Consider the following 20,587-nt stretch of genomic DNA (forward strand, 5'->3'; position numbering starts at 1 on the left):
TACATAACTACATCCCTTTTCTAGGAAGAGGTATTATTTTTCAGATTCTGGTTTCTTACTAGCCCACAAAACGTTTAGAATAACCAACTGGATTTTTGGATGCAATTTCTAAGGCCCCTTCCATTCTAACATTGCATGATTCTAACAGGTCTCTAAGATTACCCCCCATCCCCGCTTTCACCTCTAATATTCCATGATCCCAATAGGATGCAAGAAATGGACCAGAGAGCTAACACTTCATGATCCCAAGTACCACAAGAGCTCATTCCCTTCCCCAACAGGGCAGGACTGCATTTTCGAACTTTTATGTATTTATTTCTTTATTTGAGGGCAGAGAAACAGAGAGAGACAGACAGAAGACAGAACTCCCATCTGATGGTTCACTCCCAAAATACTCACAAAGAGCCTGAGTTGGGCCAGGTCTCCCGCATGGGTAGCAGACACCCAGTTACTTGAGCTATTGAGCCCGCCTCCCAGGGTGCACATTACCAGGAAGCTGGAGTTGGAAGCCAGAGCTGGGTACTGAACCTAGGAATTCTGATGAGGAATGAGGGCATCTGTCTCTACCTCTCTATGTGCCCTGGTGCAGGCAGTGCCTGGACTGCCCCCCAACTCCACCCTTTCTTCTTGAGGCTCAGCTTGAAGGCCCCCTCCTGGGAAGCCTTTCACGGCTCCTTGTCTTTGCAGCAGGGTTTGTATGCTCCCTCAACGCTGGATTATTTGTTCCCACACAGGGCATAGGACCGTGGTTCACTGGGGAAAGCAAACCCAACTGTCAGGGGCCAGTCAGGAGAAGCTGTGAAGCAAGCAGGTGTAACACACACCAGCTCCACCTGGAGTTTCATTTCCCCAGCTCTGGGGAGACCAGCCTGAGAGCAAGAGTAAATGCAAACATTGTTTCAGAGACTAGGGAGCAGCAGCAAGAACCGGGACCAGGCAAGACAGAGCATCTGGGTCAAAGGAAGTTTACTCAGCTTCTGCTGGGAATGAGTCCAATTCTTTCACTTTTTTTCAAGAAAAGCTGGAAAACCAGATTTGCATATGAAATTTACCAATTTTTACGTATCAACAACTAAAAAACCATTAAAGACCCACGTGATGGCTTCCAAGGTTTTCAGGCTCTGGAACTTGTTCCCTGACCATCTCCATCTTCCCATCCAAGGTCACCCTGCAAGAGGGCAGGTTTCCTATTGATCCCAGGGCCACTGGTGTGTGGACGGTTGTTGAATACGCTCACCCTTCCTGCATGGGGCTGAAAAGGACCCAAGGGGCAAACGAGGGTCTCTGCCCCTCTCTGGGCCTGTTTCCCTTTCCGTACAACAGGGATACAATGCCTATTTGTGAGTCGCCTGTGGACCCACATGATCCATTCATAGAAGGGCTGCGAGTTCCGTACTTTTACACACATTAATCTTACTGGATTCTCACAATAACCTCTATGAGGTAGGTGCTAGTGCATCCACGTTTTACAGGAAACTGTAGCTCAGAGACAGGAACACCTTGCTCAATGAGAATAGTATTTTAAAGTCCTTTCTTCCCAGGGGCTTCCCACATTCAATCCTCGCAACAGCTCTGGGTAGGCACCATTACTGCCAGATAATAAACCTTGCAAAGGGGATTCCACCAAGGCACTCTGACCCCCACTCTCCAGCCCGGTGCTGTTCGGCAGAAATATAAATGTAAATTTTCCCAATAGCCGCACTTAAAAAGTAAAAAGACACGGATGAATTTAAGTTTAATAACATATTTTATTTGAGCCCATATAGGCAAACCGTTACATTCCAACATGTACACAGTATAAACGATTATTGGGGCGTTTTGCATTTTGTCCCTACGAAGGAGCACGTCTCCAGGCGGACCGGCTTCACCTCACGGGCCCAGGTGACACCTGTGACTGGCGGCCACCGCGCGGGCCACGCACTGCCAGCCCGCAACGCTTAAACCCTCAGAGCCGCCTGTCGCTTGGCTTCAGAAGACACACAAAAAAATAAAAGACGGCAGAGCATTCACCGGGTCGGGTTTTGTCACCGTCGCACTAAGGGCGGGTGCCGCCGACGCGAGACCACCTCGCCTGGCCGACCGCATCCTCGCGCCCACCGCCAGCCCAGGCGCTGCCGGGGCCGCAGCCCGGGTCCCTCTCCTTTAAAAGTACCTCACGGCTCCTCCAGCGCGTCGCTTCCTCCAGGGCCTCGCGACCGCGGCGCGGCGCGGCGCTGCTTCCGGAAGCTCGGCCTCGGCTTCCGGGCGCTCGCGCGACCGCGGAATCACAGAGGAGCCTCGCGAGGCTTCCGCTTCCGGCTGCGCCTGGAGCTCCGCGGGCAGGTAAGTTCCGCGCCCTCGTCACCCGTCCCGAGTCGCCTCCCTCTTCGGTCGCCCTTCAGCGGGACGCGTCTCTCTCCCTCCTCACCCCGCCCCCGCGCAGACGCAGTGCTGAGCCCACGGCTGCTGGACAAAAGAGTGACGCCCGGAGCTATGGCGGAGACCGAGCCGAGCTTGGGGGCCGCCCGGAGTCCCTCAGCGGCGTCGCTGGAGAAACGCGAGGAGGAAGCGGGCCCGAGCTCAGACCCCGAGCGTAACTCCGCGGGCCCCTCCATTCTAGAGGCCTCACCGCCTTCCCTGGAGCCCGCCGTCAAGGAAGCGAGTCCTCCGCCCCCCGCGGCCCTGGAGCTGCCCCTGGGCTCTGCGCCTCAGGCCGAGGCCGCTCCGCGCTCCCCGCCGGGCCCCGGCGGCTCCCGGCCCGGGCCCGAGACGTTCCGCCAGCGCTTCCGGCAGTTCCGCTACCAGGACGCGGCGGGGCCCCGCGAGGCGTTCCGCCAGCTGCGGGAGCTGTCCCGCCAGTGGCTGCGGCCCGACATCCGCACCAAGGAGCAGATAGTGCAGATGCTGGTGCAGGAGCAGCTGCTCGCCATCCTGCCCGAGGCGGCGCGGGCCCGGCGGCTGCGTCGTCGCGCCGATGTGCGCATCACCGGCTGAGCGGCGGGGCTGCGGTCCCAGGGCGTGGCGGGTGGGGCGTGGGGCGGCGAGAACCTGCTCCCCACTCTGTGAATGAAATAGAGTTTGGCAGCTCCCGTGGTCTGGTGTGTCTCTTTCGTTCGTCTTCTATTGGGGTAGTTTCACCGAGCCTGTTTCCCAGCAGGAGCGCGCGGAAGGCCTCCATTTCCTAGTCCTTGGGCCTGCCTTAGCTGTTGTGGGGTCCTTGCATGTTTGACCAGGCCTGGACCACCTGGATGATGGATTGTGGAGTCCTGCGGGTAGACGCTAACCTGCCTTCCTTCCCTAAGGCCCGAATTCCGGGGCTGTTGCCATGTGCTTTTACACCTTGCAGAGAGACTAGTTCTTGATGAACTCTGGTTTATGCCTCCAGACTTAGCGCCCCCGCTGCAAAATTTTAGGCTCCTGGTAGGGTTTAAATGGAGGAGCTGGTGTGAACGAAAGGATGGTTTGCATTACTGAAGCTATTCATTTTAACTTCTCTGCAGCTGGCCCCTAATTTAATCAGCTTAATTGTTTAGAGGGAAAAGAACTTGGCAAGAAAGGAGGAAAATCTGTGCTAACCGGGACTCCTCCTCTCTTGAGGCTCTGCCCACTCGAGGAGGGGCTCCTCGGGTCCCACCCAGCAGGGCCTGAACACAGTAGGTGCGAGACCTGCTTCCAGCAATCAGCACTATAGTCCATCTGCAGCTTGCACCAAAAAGCATGAGCCAGACTGGACTAAAAGCTGGTATGGGCATTTTGCTTTTGAATAAAGAAAAACATTTAAATGGATTCACAAGTACTTTGAATACTTTCTTGGGATTTCCTGACACAGGTTGTTTCTGCTTTGCTGCAAAATATCCATTTAGAGGGCAAGAGCAGGCTTCCGCTAAAGATAGGGTTTTAGCTCCCTGCTAATGCACCTGAGAAAGCAGCAGCAGGTGGCCCAAGTACTTGGGCCCTGCACCTTCATGGGATACCTGGCTGGAATTTCAGGATCCTCGCTTCAGCCTGGCCCATCCCCAGGCTATTTGGGGAGTGAACCAGCAGTTGGAAAATCTCTTAACCCAGACTTTCAAATATATTGTTGGGGCCAGTGCTGTGGCTCAACAGGTTAACTCCCTGGCCTGAAGTGCCAGCATCCCATATGGGCACCAGTTCGAGAACCGGATGTTGCACCTCCAATCCAGCTCTCTGCTATGGCCTGGGAAAGCAGTAGAAGATGGCCCAAGCCCTTGGGACCCTGCACCGTGTGGGAGACCCGAAAGAAGCTCCTGGCTCCTGGCTTTGGATTGACACAGCTCTGGCCGTTGCGGCCATCTGGGGAGTGAACCATCAGATGGAGGACATCTCTCTCTCTGCTTCTCCTCTCTCTGTGTAACTCATTTTCAAATAAATCTAAAAAGAAAAAATGTTAATACAGTGAGATTCTGCACCTCACAAGAGAAAACAATGCATATTAAACCAAGGGCAAAGAACTAATTAATAGAAACACAGCAACAAGAACCTGTTTTATTTTTTCCAAATACAGATACAGAAGTTTGCTTGTTTTGCAAATATTGCTTCAAAGCAACATTTCTATATACAGCGCCGTCTGTTCTAATAGCGCGTAAACATAGATATATATCCACAGTGCAATGTTGGCTCATCAAGGATCCACCTTGCATATACTCATCACTTAAAATTAGTCAAATCAGAACTGTTCTTATCAAGGCAATTTCTTATAGGTGGATAGCTTTTCTCAAAAAACCAAACTTAGGTAGTGCACATATTTCTAAATGGTAACAGCAAGGTTTGAGTCAGTTTCCAGTGCTCCAACTTGGGGGTTAATTCAGCTTGACCCAGAAACTGGGAATGGAGCCCCTCAACATGGCTTTAAGTTAGGGAAACACACTGAGGTTTCTCAGAATTTGAGGAGTCATCCCTGCTTCCCTAAGAACAAAAGTCAAAATGAGTGAAATGGATTATTTCTTTTACAAAACTTAATAAACCCAATAATGGCCACTTGGCAAAATGGTAATTCAGTTTCTGCTTCTTTGAACAAGACACAAAATTGACTGTCTTAAAAGTTAAGTTTCCCTAGATGTAATACTTAAATGCATTTCCAGAAGAAAAAATCAGTATAATACAACATCATCATGCCTCACAGTTGTGGCTACAGAAAATCATCCTGTTTCCTTCCCTTTTTAGTCCAACATCACACAATGCTTACACAGCTGTCTAGTAAACTGTCCAAAACACTGATGCTGTGCACACTCCTTGAGCATTTTTTCCCACATCAGAAACACCAATGTTGGCAGCGGGAAACAGCATCTGACAGGGGAATTGTGTCAACTTCACTACCTATGTCACAGCCACATGTGTTCCCTCTGATGGATAAGCTACAACAGGTCAACTTATACCTGGCCTGGAATTCACTTTATATCAAATGGTGGACACTACTAGAGCATGCCCTGAAACAGGTCTTCCTTAGTAGAGGCCTGAATTCATGACCACAGCAACCTGCGCCTTAAAGCCTAACCATTCCAAAGGGCTCTGGAGTGACTGCTATTGAGATTCTGGCTACTTCACGTTTACATAGTAAATAGTTGCAGCACATAACATTATAGATTCATAAACCCATAATTAACTTGTGTTAATGGACAACTGTGCTTTGATTTTTGCCTTTAGTGATAAGAAAACTAGTGAAAACGGGTTACTCCTCAAAGCATAGAACATTTTAACTTTGCCTAGTAAGGAAAAACAAAATATAGCAATTACATGTGGAACCGTAACCTGCAAAAATAACACAAATAATGTCTCAAAGGTACAAATGGGTTGTACCTGGACCTTAAGCAGCATAATTACCTTGATCTCACAAAATAATACGTGGAACTTAAAGTGTTATATTAACAAGACAATTCTGAAGATGCAGACTATTGAACACACCCTTCAGGGGAGGAGAAAAGCGGCACATGTCACATCTGAAGTTTGTTTACAACAGTATAAAATAACAAGGAAACATCCCCAAACCACATTCCTCGTAACAAATCTTTACAGTGAAAGTTCAGAATTTTGGGAAACTTTTTTTGGACATTAAATAGGACCAGGAAGCTGTCAATGTTGAGACGTGGGTAGAAAATGCCATCCCCTTTGGGTTCCAGACTCTGCCTGTTTCAGTTTGGAATTCCTCCTAGATTGTTAACACAGTGAGATTCTAGTTCCTCCAAGGGCTGTAGGGTTCTGCTACAAAAGCCAACTCTGGGGTGAGGTTACACAGAACTCGTCCCGGGTACCAGGAAGTCATGCAAAAGATGTGAGAAAAGTGAAGTGTCCTACTGGAAAAGCATGGCAGCCAAGGCCTCTGCTGCTTCCCAGCCACCACCGAATGGTCAAGTCCCAACCTTCCCGTTAGGCTGGAACATGAAATGATGCCTGCTGCCTAAACACCATGCCAGGCAGAAACCAGCAGGGTTGGCTACCCCAACCTGACAGAAGTCAATTAAATAAACTGCAAGTAGAATTTACAACTGTCCCCAAATAAACTTTTTTGGCTCTCATTCCATTTATCATCAGTGGCACGATTTCAAGTGAAGTTTGTGCAAAATGACTCTTCTTCATTCAACGATGTGCACAGAAGAAGGGAATCCCAAAGAGTCTATCTGCCAGCTTCTTGGCAGGCTTCAAGATCAGAGTGCCCTGTCCTCCAGCAGCCAGAAATGGCCTCTCCGTCCAACATCCCTCACATTCCTGGCTGGATCCCTGAAGTCAGTTGGTGTCACGTGCATTCGGCATGCTAGGTTTGTTCATTTAAATACGTGAAGCTCCTCTTGCAGGTGCCCCAAGGTGGTGCCGCCATTAGTTCTGGGTGCCCAGTTTCATGTAGAGCAGCAGAGGGCAATCTGCTGCACCTTGCCCAGGTCTGTAAGTAGCTGCTTGATGCAGTGCTTGAGTTGTGGCAGCCTGGCCAGTGGCTCTGGGGGCTCCAGTTCCCCGGTATAGTCCAGCCAGCTCTCCAACACTGTGGCAGAAGAGAGAAAGAAGACTCTGTGAGCCCTCAACACATCATTTGCAAGAAGATCAACAAGGTTCTCAGCACCTTATCCTGTTGCGAGCTGGGAAGGAGGGACACTGAAGCCAACATTATCTCAATACCTGCTCTACATACTCCTGGAAGAAAGCTCAGTTGCTTTGGAGCAGCAGAGTCTTGTGCAATGATGAGAATGGTCAGCATGGTCCAGTACAGTAGCCACATGCAGCTCCTGAGCACTTGAAACATGGCTAGTGCAATTCAGGAACTGAATTTTAAATTTACTCTGTTCGCTGGTGGCTACTATATTGGACAACTGGGTCTAAAAGGCTTTCAAAGACCCACCTTTCTTAGTGTGACTGCCCACTCTTTACAGAGCTTGCCCATGTTGCAAATCAGAAAGCCTGGTCTTTTAGGATCAAAAAAAAAGGGGGGGGGGGACTTGAAAGGCTCTGTTTTTTATCACCATAAACTCTGATTTGCTTTATATTAGTTCCTGTGCTTACCCAGCTTGCCAAGAGCCATGCCTCAACCCGTGCTGAGCACCTCTGGACCCTGGAATGCAGAAGGAGGCAGACCTACCCAGCCAGTGTCTGTTCCTCCGGCCGCCTGCAGCCTACCACACAAACCCCAGCTCTCACACCTAACCCCACCGTCCTCTCCACCTTTCTAAATCCTTTGTTCCCAGCAAGTTACTCCTTAGGGAAGCCTCCTCAACTCTACACTCTGAATCTACTCCCTGAGTTACAGAGGCTATGGTACCATATGTTCTCCTGTGAGCATTTAATAATCTGTGATTAACCACAAGGAAATAAGAAAAACAAGACTGCCTTTTTGTACCCACACTTGGAAACCAAAAGTAAAAAATCCAAGTCATGTGAGAGGGACTAGTGGTCATCTGAACAGCAACTCCACAGTCACCAGTTTCAATCCATCAGTAAGTCTTAAAAAACAAGATCTAGAGGGCAACAACAGACTGCTGAGCAAACAGGCACAAGAATAAATGGTGGGGCCTGTGCTATGGCGAGTGGGTTAGCTGCCTGCAGAGCCAGCATCACATATGGGTGCCAGTTCAAGTCCCGGCTGCTCCACTTCCCATCCAGCACTCTGCTGTGGCCTGGGAAAGCAGAAGACGGCTCAACACCTTGGGCCCCTGCGCCCACGTGGGAAATCTGGAAGAAGCTCCTGGCTCCTGGCTTTGGATCGGCCTAGCTCCAGCTGTTGCGGCCACTTGGGGAGTGAACCAGCAGATGGAAGACCTCTCTCTCTCTCTCTTACTCTCTGCTTGTGCCTCTGCCTAACTCTGCCTTTCAAATAAATAAATAAATGGAGAAAAGGCAGTCAGGACTGGATGGATCAATTTGAAAGGGGAGGGTAGACAGTGTCTTAGGCAAGATGCTGCTGCAGGTGCTGAGCGACCCCTCTTAAGATCACCTGAACTACCTCCGATCTGGTGCCAGGCTTGCTGCAGAGGGCACCCCTCAACAGCGGCTCAGGAGACAAGCGCAGGGAAACAAGCAGCAGCATGAAGACTGGCACAGTGTATGTCACTCAGTAGTGTCCGAGCATGGTTTATGGGAGTGTCTGGAACTCCTGAGACAGAAGCTCGCTCTCCAGATCTGCTGGGCTGAAGAACAGGGCCAAAGGCATGGGAAGTCAACAGCATCTTGGGACCCGAGAGTCCGGCAGGCCAGCCCCCCGAGCTTTGGGCTGCCCACACCATTATCCCAACTTCGCTCTTCAGGGAGTGAAACCACTTCTAAGTATACTTCTAAGTATAATGGTTGCTAGCAAGACAAGGTCACCACGGGAAAAGTTTCACTTCAAATACACTCTTCAAGCTCATCTGTATAGAGACCATTGTTCACTATGGTATTTTTTCCTTAAAATAATACTTCTAAATATTAAATACTAAAATATTTAATATTTCACTTTTAATGATCATTTAATTTCCTTTGTCTTTTATTTTTATCATTTATCTGAAAGGCAGAGTGACAGAGAGACACCCACACATATACAGAAAGAACGAGAGTGAGAGAGAGTCCATGTTTCCATCTGCTGATTCACACCCCAGATTCTCACAACAGCCAGGACTGCGCCAGGCTGAATCTAGGAGCCCAGCATTCCATCCAGGTCTCCCATGTGGATGGCAGGGGCCCAAGCACTTGAGACATCATTTGCTGCATTCTCAGGCACATCAGCAGGAAGCTGGATCGGAAGCAGAGGAACCAAGACTTGAACCTGCACTCATGTGTTGGTTGCAGTTGTCCTAAACAGTTGTTCCACAATGTCTTCTTTCCTTTGCCCCCACCCCTTTTTAAGATTTATTTATTTATTTATTTATTTATTTGAAAGGCAGAGTTACACACAAAGGCATAGGCAGAGAAAGAAAGGTCTTCCATCTGCAGGTTCACTCCCCAAAAGACCACAACGGTTGGAGCTGTGCCGATCTGAAGCCAGGAGCCAGGAGCTTCCTCTGGGTCTCCCACGTGGGTGCAAGGGCCCAAGGCATTGGGCCATCTTCTACTGCTTTCCAGGCCACAGCAGAGAGCTGGATGGGAAACGGAGCAGCTGGGACTTGAACTGGCATCCCATATGTGATGCTGGCACTGCAGGTGGCGGCTTTACCTGCTATGCCACAGCACTGGTCCCCCTTCCTTTGCCTTTTAAACTACTATTCACAAAGCTTTATAAATTATTAAATAATGGTTAATAGTAAAAAATGACTTTTATCTATGTGTGTCAATATGATAGCTTTTCTGTTTTCCTATCTGCTGGGTCAGTCCCTAAATACCTTCAATGAAAAGGCTGGGCAAGATCAAAGCCAGGAACTCCATCCAGGTCTCCCATGTGGATGGCAGGGACCTAACTAATTAAACTATTACCTGCTGCCACACAGAGTATGCATGAATAGGAAGCTAGAATTCATAGTGGGGCCAGGACTTGAACACAGGTGTCATAACCACTAGGACAAATACCTGCTCCACTAGGCTTTTTTTTTTTTTTTTTTTTAAAGGACTGTTACATCCAAATTTCTATAAAAGCTTAGTTCATCTTGATGGCATTTAAATGAATTCAAGAGTTGATTCCCAGGAATGGTGTTTTGGAATAACGGGTTAAGCCGCTGCCTGTAATTTCAGCATCACAAATGGGCATTGGTTCAAGTCCCAGCTGCTCCACTTCCAATCCAGCTCCCTGCTAATGTGCCTGAGAAAGCAGCAGAAGATGGCCCAAGTACTTGGGCCCCTACATCTACATGGAACTGGATGAAGCTCCTTGCTCCTGGCTTCAGATGGCCCAGCCCCAGCCATTGCGGCCATCTGGGGAGTAAACCAATGGACGGAAGATCTCTCTCTATAGATCTCTACCTCTCTCTGTAAGTCTGCCTTTCAACTAAATTTTAAAAGTTCTTTAAAAAAACAAACAAACAAACAAAAAAAAAACTGATTCCCTTGAGGCAGCATTATGGCACAACAAGTTAAGCCCCAGCAATGATGCCAGCACTGGTTAGAGTTCCAGCTGTTCCACTTTTGATCCCTACTACTGCACCTGGGAAGGCAACAGAAGGTGGCTCAAGTGCTTGGGCTCCTGCTACCCAGGTGGGAGACTCAGAAGGAGTTCTAGGCTCCTGGTTTTATCTTGTACCACTCCATGTTCATCATCACAAGTTCAGTCTTCCAGTCCCATCTGCTGTTACCAACATCTGGGAGATGCCCAGAGCTACACAAATGACTCAGCCGGGTGCTTAAATCTCTACCAGCTAAAAAGGAGAAACCTTCATGTTAGCTTTCATCAAAGGTTAAAATAAAGGGTTTTTCAAACAAAATCTTCATATCTAAAAATTAAAGTCAAAATTTTAATTCTCCACAGATCTTTGTTGGTTCAGGGGTAGGTGTCTGAGATCCTGGTGCAGATGCTGCCCGGGATGCTCACATCCTACATAGGAGTGCCTGGGTCCACGTTCCAGCTCTGCTTTCAATCCCAGCTTCATGCTAGTGCAAATGCTGGGAGGCAGCAGGTGGTGGCTCAACTACTTGGGTCCCTGCCACCCATGTGGGAGACCCTGATAGAGTTCCAGCTTCTGACTTCCGTTCTATTCAGGCCTGGCTGCTGGGGGCATTTAGTGGGGGAAACAGCAGATGAGATATTTCTGTCTCTTTCTCTGCCTCTCAAATACATAAAAATTTTAAATAATAAAAAGCATTTGCTCAGATGACCCATTTCCTGCAAGCAGAATCCAGCTGCCCCTCTGCATACCTGCCTTTGCAGAAGGGACTGCACATGGATGCAGGGACCTGTGACCTCAATATAGACCTTAGAAGTGCCGATAAGTATCAAAGTCAGGCTTGGGTGCCAGCGCTGTGGCGTAGCAGGTAAGGTTGTACCACCTGCAGTCCTGGCATCCCATATGGGCGCCAGTTCATGTCGCAGCTGCTCCACTTCCAATCCTGCTCTCTGCTATGGCCTGGAAAGCAGTGGAAGATGGCCCAAGTGCTTGGGGCCCTGCACCCACATGGGAGACCCGGAAGAAGCTCCTGGCTCCTGGCTTCAGATCCACATAGCTATGACCATTGCCGCCATTTAGGGAGTGAACCAGCAGGTAGAAAACCTCTCTCTCTCTCTTTCTCACTCTCTCTCCCTCCCTCTCTCTGTAACTGTCTTTCAAATAAATACAATAAATCTTAAAAAAAAAAAAAAAGTCAGACTTGTCCACTTTGAGGGGAGAAAGGAGGTGGGATGAGGCTGAAAAGAAGAGGCCAGAATGCAGCCACTTCTCAGGAACGGGGGTTCAGGAAGCAGCTTATCTGGGGGAGAGGGAGCTCAGTGCAGGCCAACAGGTAAGGGCCAAGGAAGGAGCCTACCATCCAGCTCCTTCTCTATGGAGTCCATCCGGTGTGTGACTTCATCCTGCAGGGACTCCACGTGGGTCAGCAGGTTAAACTGCCACTGGTGCTGGGAGCTCAGCAGCCCCTCCCCACCTCTGTCCAGCAGCTTCCGAGCAGGGGCTTCTTCCGGGAGGATGCTTTTGGAGACATAGTCCCTCACCTAGGGGAGCAATGCAGGGAGTTACTGAGTGCGGGAGCCTCCGAGGCCCTTTCCTAAGCAGCCAGCGTCTGGAACCACCTGAGAAACCAGCTGCAGTCTGTAGACTCCAAACCCCTCACTCCGTTTACCCTTTCCCCTGGACCCGTCTCACCACCGCAGGGCAGTACAGACCTCTGGCTCAGGAGGCCCCACAGCTGCTTCTCACTGACTGGCTCAATGCCCTGGCCTGAAGGCGGAGTCACAGAGTGGCTTCCAGAGCCCTGGGATCTGACCAGAGCAGGGCTAGTGGAGATAAGGGTTAGTATGTGGGAGCGCACACAATTGAGTTTCAAGTGCCAGCTCCATTTCCTGCAGAATGTGTGACCCAGCAGCAGTTATTTCTCTCTGAGCCTCTGTTCTTCAGGAGAAAGATGAGAAATAGTAAAACCTACTTTGAGGGTTCGGGAGGATGGAACAGAATAATAATAAAACAGGATCAGCTCATGGATACTTCCCCAACAACAAAGGCCCACAATCTCCTAATGCTGAATCGTGTACCAGACCCTAGAAACCCGCCTGTCCACAGGACCACAAGCCTTTTCTGGAATTTGGGAACTCCACCTAGCATTCACTTATTTTAAATGAAACAGATTATAGCTAATATTGATTTAGTGTTTACTATGGGCAAAACCATGTGCTAGGAGCTTTTCTCAAATACACTGTGCAGCAAATGAGGATCTGTCACTGGCCATCCAGCAGGTAGGGAAACAGGTCTGCAAAGGGAGGCGAAGGAACTTGCTCAGAATCACAAAGGGGCCGAGTCCAAGCTCAGCTGGGTCTTTCTTAAAAGACAGGGTCCTTATCACCTTCCTCAGCACTGTCTGAACCTGTGACCCTCATAACCCTTGAGGGGCTTACAGCCCAGGATGCTTCCTCCTGGCCATGTGTAGCCGGCCATGCCCTTAATGCCAGCAACACCACCCTGTGGGATCAAGGGTGAGACCAGAGGTGACAAGGGCAAGAAAGTCCTCCAATCAATCACAGAGGGCACAATGACCCTGGAAACAGCTCGAGATGAACACACTGGCAATGATGGTGGCAGAAGGCTCCAGAAGAGAATGACCTGAATAACAGCTACAAAAGTGGCTCTGAGGCCGGCGCTGTGGCTCAATAGGCTAATCCTCCACCTTGCAGCGCCGACACACTGGATTCTAGTCCCGGTCGGGGCACCAGATTCTGTCCCGGTTGCCCTTCTTCCAGGCCAGCTCTCTGCTATGACCCAGGAGTGCAGTGGATGATGGCCCAAGTACTTGGGCCCTGCACCCACATAGGAGACCAGGAGAACCACCTGGCTCCTGCCTTTGGATCAGCGCGGTGCGCTGGCCACGGCGGCCACTGGAGGGTGAACCAACGGCAAAAGGAAGCCCTTTCTCTCTGTCTCTCTCTCTCACTGTCCACTCTGCTTGTCAAAAAAAAAAAAAAAAAAAAAAAAAAAAAAAGTGGCTCTGGAGAAAACAGAGGAAATCTGCAAATATCTTAATAAAATGGACCCTTGTTATGACCAGGCTGCAAAGTTAAAAGAAAAGTAAGTCAGTCACACAACTATATTGAAAAAACCAGGCCTAACCAAACACCTGACTCACTGTCCACTAAGAATCAGCACCTAGGTGCAACTATGAAGGAAACGGAGTGTCCCCACCCTGGTTCCATTTCTGGAACTCCTGGCAGCTTCCCACCTCTCCACTCCCACCTCACCAACCACACCATTTTGTGGGTGTTTTCTGGAACCAACAATCGTTAGCTTAAGTGAGCTCTCTTGACTTTGCATTCATTTAATAGAAAACATGTGCATGTTAAACAGATTTAAATACGGTTTTCTGGCTGACTATCTTGCACAGAACAGGTAACCTACCAGGAGAAGACACAAGCACTCCAACACTGAGGAAGAACAAGTACGAGGAGCCACATACCTTTGGGGAGCTGGGTTTGGGGTCACTGTCGCCCCTGCTCCTGTCTTGGTCTAGAGGCCAGCCCAGACGAGGGGAGAGGGAGTCGTCGCCGTTCTCGTGGAGTGGGTTGACTGCATCGTCCAGGGCAGAGCCCCGCGTCTCCACCACCAGCTTCTGTTCCACAGCAGGGTAGTAGGCGCGGGGTTTCTGGTAGCAGTGCTCGCTGGTGATATACGACTCCTCCATGGAGCGGGGCAGGGGCTTCTCCACTGCCCCGTTCAAAGTTCTATAGCTGGGGGCCTCTTCCCTGCTCCTGGTGTCCACGATGCGGATGTGCGTGGACTGAACTCTCCCCTCCCCAGAGTGCTGTTTCCAAGGCTGGCACCACAGCTGCAGATCGGGGTGCTCCCTGCTTCTGTTGGGAGGGCAGACAGGGAAAGGCTTTTTGCTAACTGGCACGACGGCAGAGCTCCTCAGTTCCCACCTGGGCCAGCTGGTCAAAGCCCACCATTCGCTAAGCAAAAGGGAGAGCCAATCTCCAGGCTTAAAAATTTCTACTTTATGTAAACTCCAGCTTTTAACTCTTCTCTACCACTAAGAATCTTTACTACAACCTTAGATCATTAAACAAAAGGAAGATGGAAAGGAGGGAGGGTGGGCGGCAGGAGTGCCCTTCAGGCACAAGCAGGTGGACAGAGAGCTGTGATTCACATTTGGTTCATTTAGGAATGTCCTGAGGGGCCACTGCTGTGGCTTAGCGGGTAAAGCTGCTCCCTGCTCCTCATACAGGTGCCAGTTCAAGTTCCACCTACTCCACTTCCAATCCACCTTCTGCTAATGCCCTGGGGAAAGCAGCTGAAGACAGTCCAAGTGTTGGGCCCCTGCCACGCATGTGGGAGACCTGGAAAAAGCTCCTGGCTCTGGCTTGGCCTAATGCTGGCCATCATGACCATTTGGGGAGTGAATCAGCAGAAGGAAGATCTCTCTCGATCTCTATTTCTTTGTCTTTCCCTCTCTCTCTGACTTTCAAATAAATAAATAAATAAATCTTAAAAAAAAAAAAAAAAAGTAATGTACTGAGAAAATGCGGGGCCTTCCTGGTTGTCACAACCCTGAGGGGTGATACCAGCATTTAGTTCACAGAACCCAGGGACACTAAGAATCCTGTCATGTTCAGGCAACCCCATATGGAGAAGAACCATCCCAAGGCAGAACGGCCAACAGTGCCTTCGTGACCCCCAGAGATAAACACTGAAAGCAGCAGCTTGCTCGCCAGCAGCTCCTAGACAGAAGTACCCCTGCCTCTTAGCTGCAGAAATGCAACTGCCCATGAGCGCAAAGGCTGCAGCAACTTGGCATAACCCCAAGTTCTACTCCCCAGGTGTGCAGCTAGCCTTGCACGGCTCTCCCATTCCACTCCTACCCACAGAGGAAGGAGAAGAAGCAACTGGTACCAAGGCAGCCAGAGTCCCTGGGCCACCTCCAGGAAGGGTATCAGAGCCTGAACCCAGAGCCGAGACACACCTCTGTAATCAGAATGGTGCAGGAGAAATGGGGTTGTCTTGCTAACTTCTAGGGCCACTGCCATCTGAAATATGTTAACATGGAGCTCATGAGCCATAGTTCAGATCTGCTCTTTATACAAAAACTATAAGTCTTTGCCTCTTTTGTACTAGAGTTTTTGCCTTCCCAGCTACAACCTAGAATCCCAACTACTCTTCCTGACAAGGATGACCCTGACCACCCCTTGTTAGCCCTGTCAATCATGAAGAAAGTATGCATAGCTATCACTTTTAAAATGATACTCTGAAATGACTCCTAGTTTTATTGTTTGCCTGTGCACAAAACTGCACAAGGCCCCTTGGGAACAATATATCTGACAATGAAAACCCAGAGCCCGTGACTGCACAGACTATCCAGGGTACAAAGACACAACGGCCCCTGTCCCTTTTCCGGGAGCTTTCCTCCATGCATAATGATTAACAGGATCTCCCTATGCTCTCTTCTGAATTGCCATGAGTCTGATTTAATTCCAGTGCAAACAAAGTCACTTTTATAAAGATGAAGGCTTTAAACCAGGATTTAGAAAGACAAGGTTAGAGACTATGGTGCAGGGCCAGAGGCACTGGCATTTCAATGAGAGAGTACCATCTGAAGGAATCCTCAAAGGAAAAGAAACAGAGTTGACAAGCAGCCCCTCACAGGGACCACTGTCCACCTACTTCAGTCAATCTAGCACCTCATTAAGAACAGACTAGCTGGGTTCATACGGGGTAAAGTTTCCTATCTTACAAAATGTGAGGGAACAGCCAATCTCTGATACCCCACCTGGGGCTGTCAACAGATGCAGTTCACCTGAACAGATAATGGCAAAGCAACTGCTAACTGCCTTCCATATCCATCTTCCCCTCTTCCTCTCACACCCACCCCATTCCCCAGTTTGGGCAGGCCACAGCGCCACCCAGCCACCTGGCCAGCCTCCACTGCAGTCAGCTGTGTCTGTGAAACTGCTCGCCCTCCCCTTCTTTTCTCTTCCTCCTTCTTAGGTGCTGGGGCAGAGTCAAGGTTCAAGTTTCCTTCTATCATGCAGATCCCAAGACCACACAGAGCAATAAAAGGAAACCAAGTCCCCAAATCTCTGGAGAGAGGACTTCTACCTGGCCTAGACTTTCGCTTATCCCTCCACCATTCATTATGTGAGAAAGAAACTGCCATTTTGGTTGAGTCTCTGTTTTAGGGATCTTTGTTATAGCAGCTTAACTTTTAGCCAAACCAATACAGATCCTTGATAAATGTCCCCTTGCTGGGCCAGACCCTGAGCAAGGCCTCTGTGTGCCAGAGAACACAGAGGAAGCAGACTCTCACCCTGCCATCTCCAGGCTCTGGTGGTCCACTCTCCTGACAGAGGCCTCCAAGACTAATCAGCACACAGGAAGTCTTGTCAGATAGCCAATCAAATCTTAACTCACCCACAGCACTAGTATGTCATTGCTTATGACTTAATTAAAACAGCCTCCTATAGAAAGAACATAGGGGGTTCATAGGAGAAGCAGTCCCTGCCAAAGACTCTACTAACATGCAAAGAAAGCTCCCAAGGTCACTGCCAAGGAGAGGCAGTCAGAAAGGTGCAGGACAGTACCTGATGACAGCCACTCAAGGCCCACTCAAGGCCTCAGCTGCTGTATTCAGTAAGTAGCTTATAAAAGCCAACAGGAGCAACATGTCTTTAACAGAGCTTCCACAGGTTTGGGGCATATGATATGGAGAATGCAACCACAGAAGGGAGTGCACACTCAGTCCTACTCCTCAAGCCATTGGCCCCTGGAAGCCAGACGCGGCCTAACATTTTCTGTGTGAGCAAACTGCCATACTAGAGAGCAGGCCTGCCAAAACTCTCTCGCCCAACAGCATTCAGTTCTGCCCTGTATACCAACCAAAAGTGTTTGGGATAAAAGGATACACAAAATGTGTTACTTACACCCAAGAGAGTGCCATTTAGCCTCGAAAAGCAAGGAAACACTGGCATATGCTACAACAGAGATGGACCTTGAGGACATTACGCTAAGTGAAGCAACCCAGTCACAGAGAGGCAAATACTGTATGATCCCACTTACACGGGGTGCCCAAAGAGATCACATTCACACAGGCAGAAAGAAGAACAGTGGCTGCCACAGACTGGAGAGACGGGGAATAGGGAGTTCTTAAATGGGTAGAGAAATTCAGTTTTGCAAGATGAAGAGTTTTGGAGACTGGCTGCCTAATAATGTGATAACTTAACCAAATAGAGACGTACACCTAAGAATGGTAAAGATGGGTGATTTTATAGTATGTATATCTTACCATAATTAAAAACAAACAGAAAACTCAGAACTACACACCAAAACAAAAAACAAACCAAACTACAAACACACACACCCTATCCTGATTATGGTGGTGGTCACATGGGTATATACTTCTGTTAAAACTCAAGGAACTCTGGGAGTGGCCATTTAGCCTACCAGTAAAGATGCCCTTGTCTCACACCACAGTATCTGGATTTGATTCACAGCTCCTGCTCCTGACTCCTGCTTCCCACCAATGCAGACCCTGGGAAACAGCAGGTGCTGGCTCAAAATTGGGTTCTTGGCACCTACATGGGAGACTTGGATTTTGTTCTGGCTTCAGCTCAGCCTGGGATTGCAGGTTTTTGGGGGAGTGAGCCAGCAGATGGGAGCACTGTTTGTCTCTCTCTGCCTCTTAAATAAATAAAAAATAATTTTAAAAAGTTTTTTTAAAACTCAATTAACTCTTAAAGGCAGGTAAACTATATATTAAATATTTCTCAGTAAAGTTGATTTTTAAAAAAGATCATCTGACATTTGGCATAACAGTTAAGATACTGCTTGGGGTGCCTGCATCCCACGTTGGAATATCTGATTCTCGATCTGGCTGCGTTTATGATTCCAGCTTCCTGCTGGTGCACACCATAGGGTACGGTGGGCTATGGTTTGGGTGGCTAGGTCACTGATACCCATGAGAGAGGCACAGATTGAGTTACAGGCTCCTGACTTCAGCCTGAGCCACTGTGGGAGTGAAGCAGTATATGAGATCTCTAGTTTCTCTCTCTGCTTTTCAAATAAGTAAGTAAACAAGACTGAATTTGAGACCTTTACTAAAATTCTCAGTTACATGATAAACGTTCTTTTTTTAACTTATTTTATGTTTCAATTGATTTATTTCATTTTGTTTGAAAGGCAGAGAGACAAAGGGTACACATTAATAGGAAGCTAGAATCGGGAGTAGAGTCCAAATTCAAACCCAGGTACTCCCATGTGCCAAGTGGGGATACCTAGCGATGTCTTTTTTTTTTTTTTCCTAAAAGACTTATTCTATTCCATCTATGGGTTCACTCCCCAAACAGCCACAACAGCTGGAGCTGAGCTGATCCAAAGCCAGGAGTCAGGAGCCTCTTCAGGGTCTTCCATGCAGGTCTAGGGGCCCAAGCACTTGGACCATCTTCTACTGCCTTCACAGGCAGATATGCAGCTGGCATAGGAACTGGCTCCTGCATGGGATGCCGGCACCGCAGATGAAGGTTCAACCTACCACGCCACAGCGCCAGACTCCAAGTGATGTCTTAACTGCTAGGCCAAATGCCTGCCCCCTTATCAAGTCTTTTTTCAAAAGATTTATTTATTTGGAAGTCAGAGTTATACAGAGAAGAGAGGCAGAGAGAGAGAGAGGCGGAGAGAGGGAGAAGGAGAGGGAGAGAGGGAAAGGTGGGGAGAGAAAGCGAGGTCTTCAATCCGATGGTTCACTCCCCAATTGGCTGCAATGGCCAGAGCTGGGCTGATCCAAAGCCAGGAGCTTCTTCTGGGTCTCCCACACAGGTGCAGGGGCCCAAGGACTTGGGCTGTCTTCTACTGCTTTCCCAGGCCATAGCAGAGAGCTGGATCGGAACTGGAGTGGCCGGGTCTCAAACCAGCACCCATATGGGATGCCAGCACTTCAGGTCAGAGCATTAACTTGCTGAGCCACAGCACCAGCCCCTCCTTATGAGTCTTAAGACTGATTTTTTAGCTTTACAATTTTTCAAATTTGTTCCACCCCCAGATGGTCCCCAAAGCTGCAGACATCACACTTACTGCAAGATGCTCATCTTGAGCTGCAGGCCGTGCAGAACCTCGATCACTCTCTGCACATCGCCAAGAAGCTGGTGGGTGGCCACAATTTTCTTGGCATTCTGATGAGAGTAGTTTTCTTCTAGAAATGCCAGGCCATGCATGTGTCCCCTGCTCAACCACTCCTTGTCATACCAGTACTTGAAGCCAGGCCTCTGACCTAAAGCAGTGACAATGAGAGGGTTAAATGTGGCCTGAAGGAAACCCAGGCCATTCAATCATCATAGGAACACTGGAGGATAGGTTAGTGTGCTCTTTTTGCTAATTCATTCAGTGTACATTCACCTGGCACCAACTATATGCTGAGCTCTCTACTAGGTGTTGAGGATAAGACAGTCAGTAAGGCATGGATTGTTCTGATCTCTTGCGACTGGTCAGAAGTGCAGTGGAAAAAATGAATTATCTCATTAAATGTAAATCATTTCACTGCCTCCCTTACTTAAAAGCTTCCACAGCTTGCTATTGCTCCAAGAAGGAAACCCAAAGCCCTACCCTGGCTTAATGAGGTCCACAGAACTCAGCTCCTTCCTGCCCTCCTCCACCACCCATACAGTACCTTGCTTTCCATTTCCAGAACACAGCAAACTCTTTCAGGTTTGGCATCTTTGCTATAGCACCCTCATGTCTGGAGCAACAAACCCCAAGGGCTTTGCAAGGCTGGCTCCTCACCGCCCAGCCAGCCACCCCTCAGAGCCTTTGGCTATCTCCCAAAGTGAGGAAACCCTCACCAGTGCTTTCCAGCCATTCCCCACCTGACAGCTTCCCCCTCTCCACCTAACAGTCTAGTTGTTTATGTAACTTGTTGGCGCATGCTCCTGGGCCCCCTATCCTACTCACAGGCAGAAGGGGCAGAACCACCTAGCTCATGATTGTGTCCCCAGGGCCTGGCAAAATGTATCTTGAATGAGTTTACCAAGTGAATGAAAAGAAGCTCCAGGTCCCTCTCCAGATTCAACACCTACCAACCCCCT

At 49.1% G+C, this 20,587-nt stretch overlaps 2 protein-coding genes across 4 annotated transcripts in view; one reads left to right on the plus strand and one right to left on the minus strand.

Moving 5' to 3' along the window:
* The first annotated feature begins 1,739 nt into the window (after positions 1-1,739).
* Positions 1,740-3,072, plus strand: SCAND1 (SCAN domain containing 1). The gene has a single exon (XM_002710783.5). The coding sequence runs from the start codon at positions 2,473-2,475 to the stop codon at positions 2,971-2,973; it is 501 nt and encodes a 166-aa protein (XP_002710829.2). The 5' UTR covers positions 1,740-2,472; the 3' UTR covers positions 2,974-3,072.
* A 1,383-nt stretch (positions 3,073-4,455) lies between these two features.
* PHF20 (PHD finger protein 20) overlaps positions 4,456-20,587 on the minus strand; it is a 141,983-nt gene continuing 125,851 nt past the window's right edge. For 2 of the 3 annotated variants that reach the window (XM_008255971.4, XM_070051317.1), the window contains exons 15-18: positions 19,581-19,776; positions 13,978-14,371; positions 11,845-12,028; positions 4,456-6,973 (exon numbers count right to left, since the gene is read on the minus strand). In XM_008255971.4, coding sequence (XP_008254193.1) covers positions 6,831-6,973; positions 11,845-12,028; positions 13,978-14,371; positions 19,581-19,776 — 917 coding nt within the window. In that variant the 3' untranslated portion in view covers positions 4,456-6,830. The remainder of the gene's footprint in view (positions 6,974-11,844; positions 12,029-13,977; positions 14,372-19,580; positions 19,777-20,587) is intronic. The other variant, NM_001171336.1, reaches the window with a different exon arrangement.

Source organism: Oryctolagus cuniculus, chromosome 11 (genome assembly GCF_964237555.1).
Source record: "Oryctolagus cuniculus chromosome 11, mOryCun1.1, whole genome shotgun sequence".
Lineage (NCBI taxonomy): Eukaryota > Metazoa > Chordata > Mammalia > Lagomorpha > Leporidae > Oryctolagus > Oryctolagus cuniculus.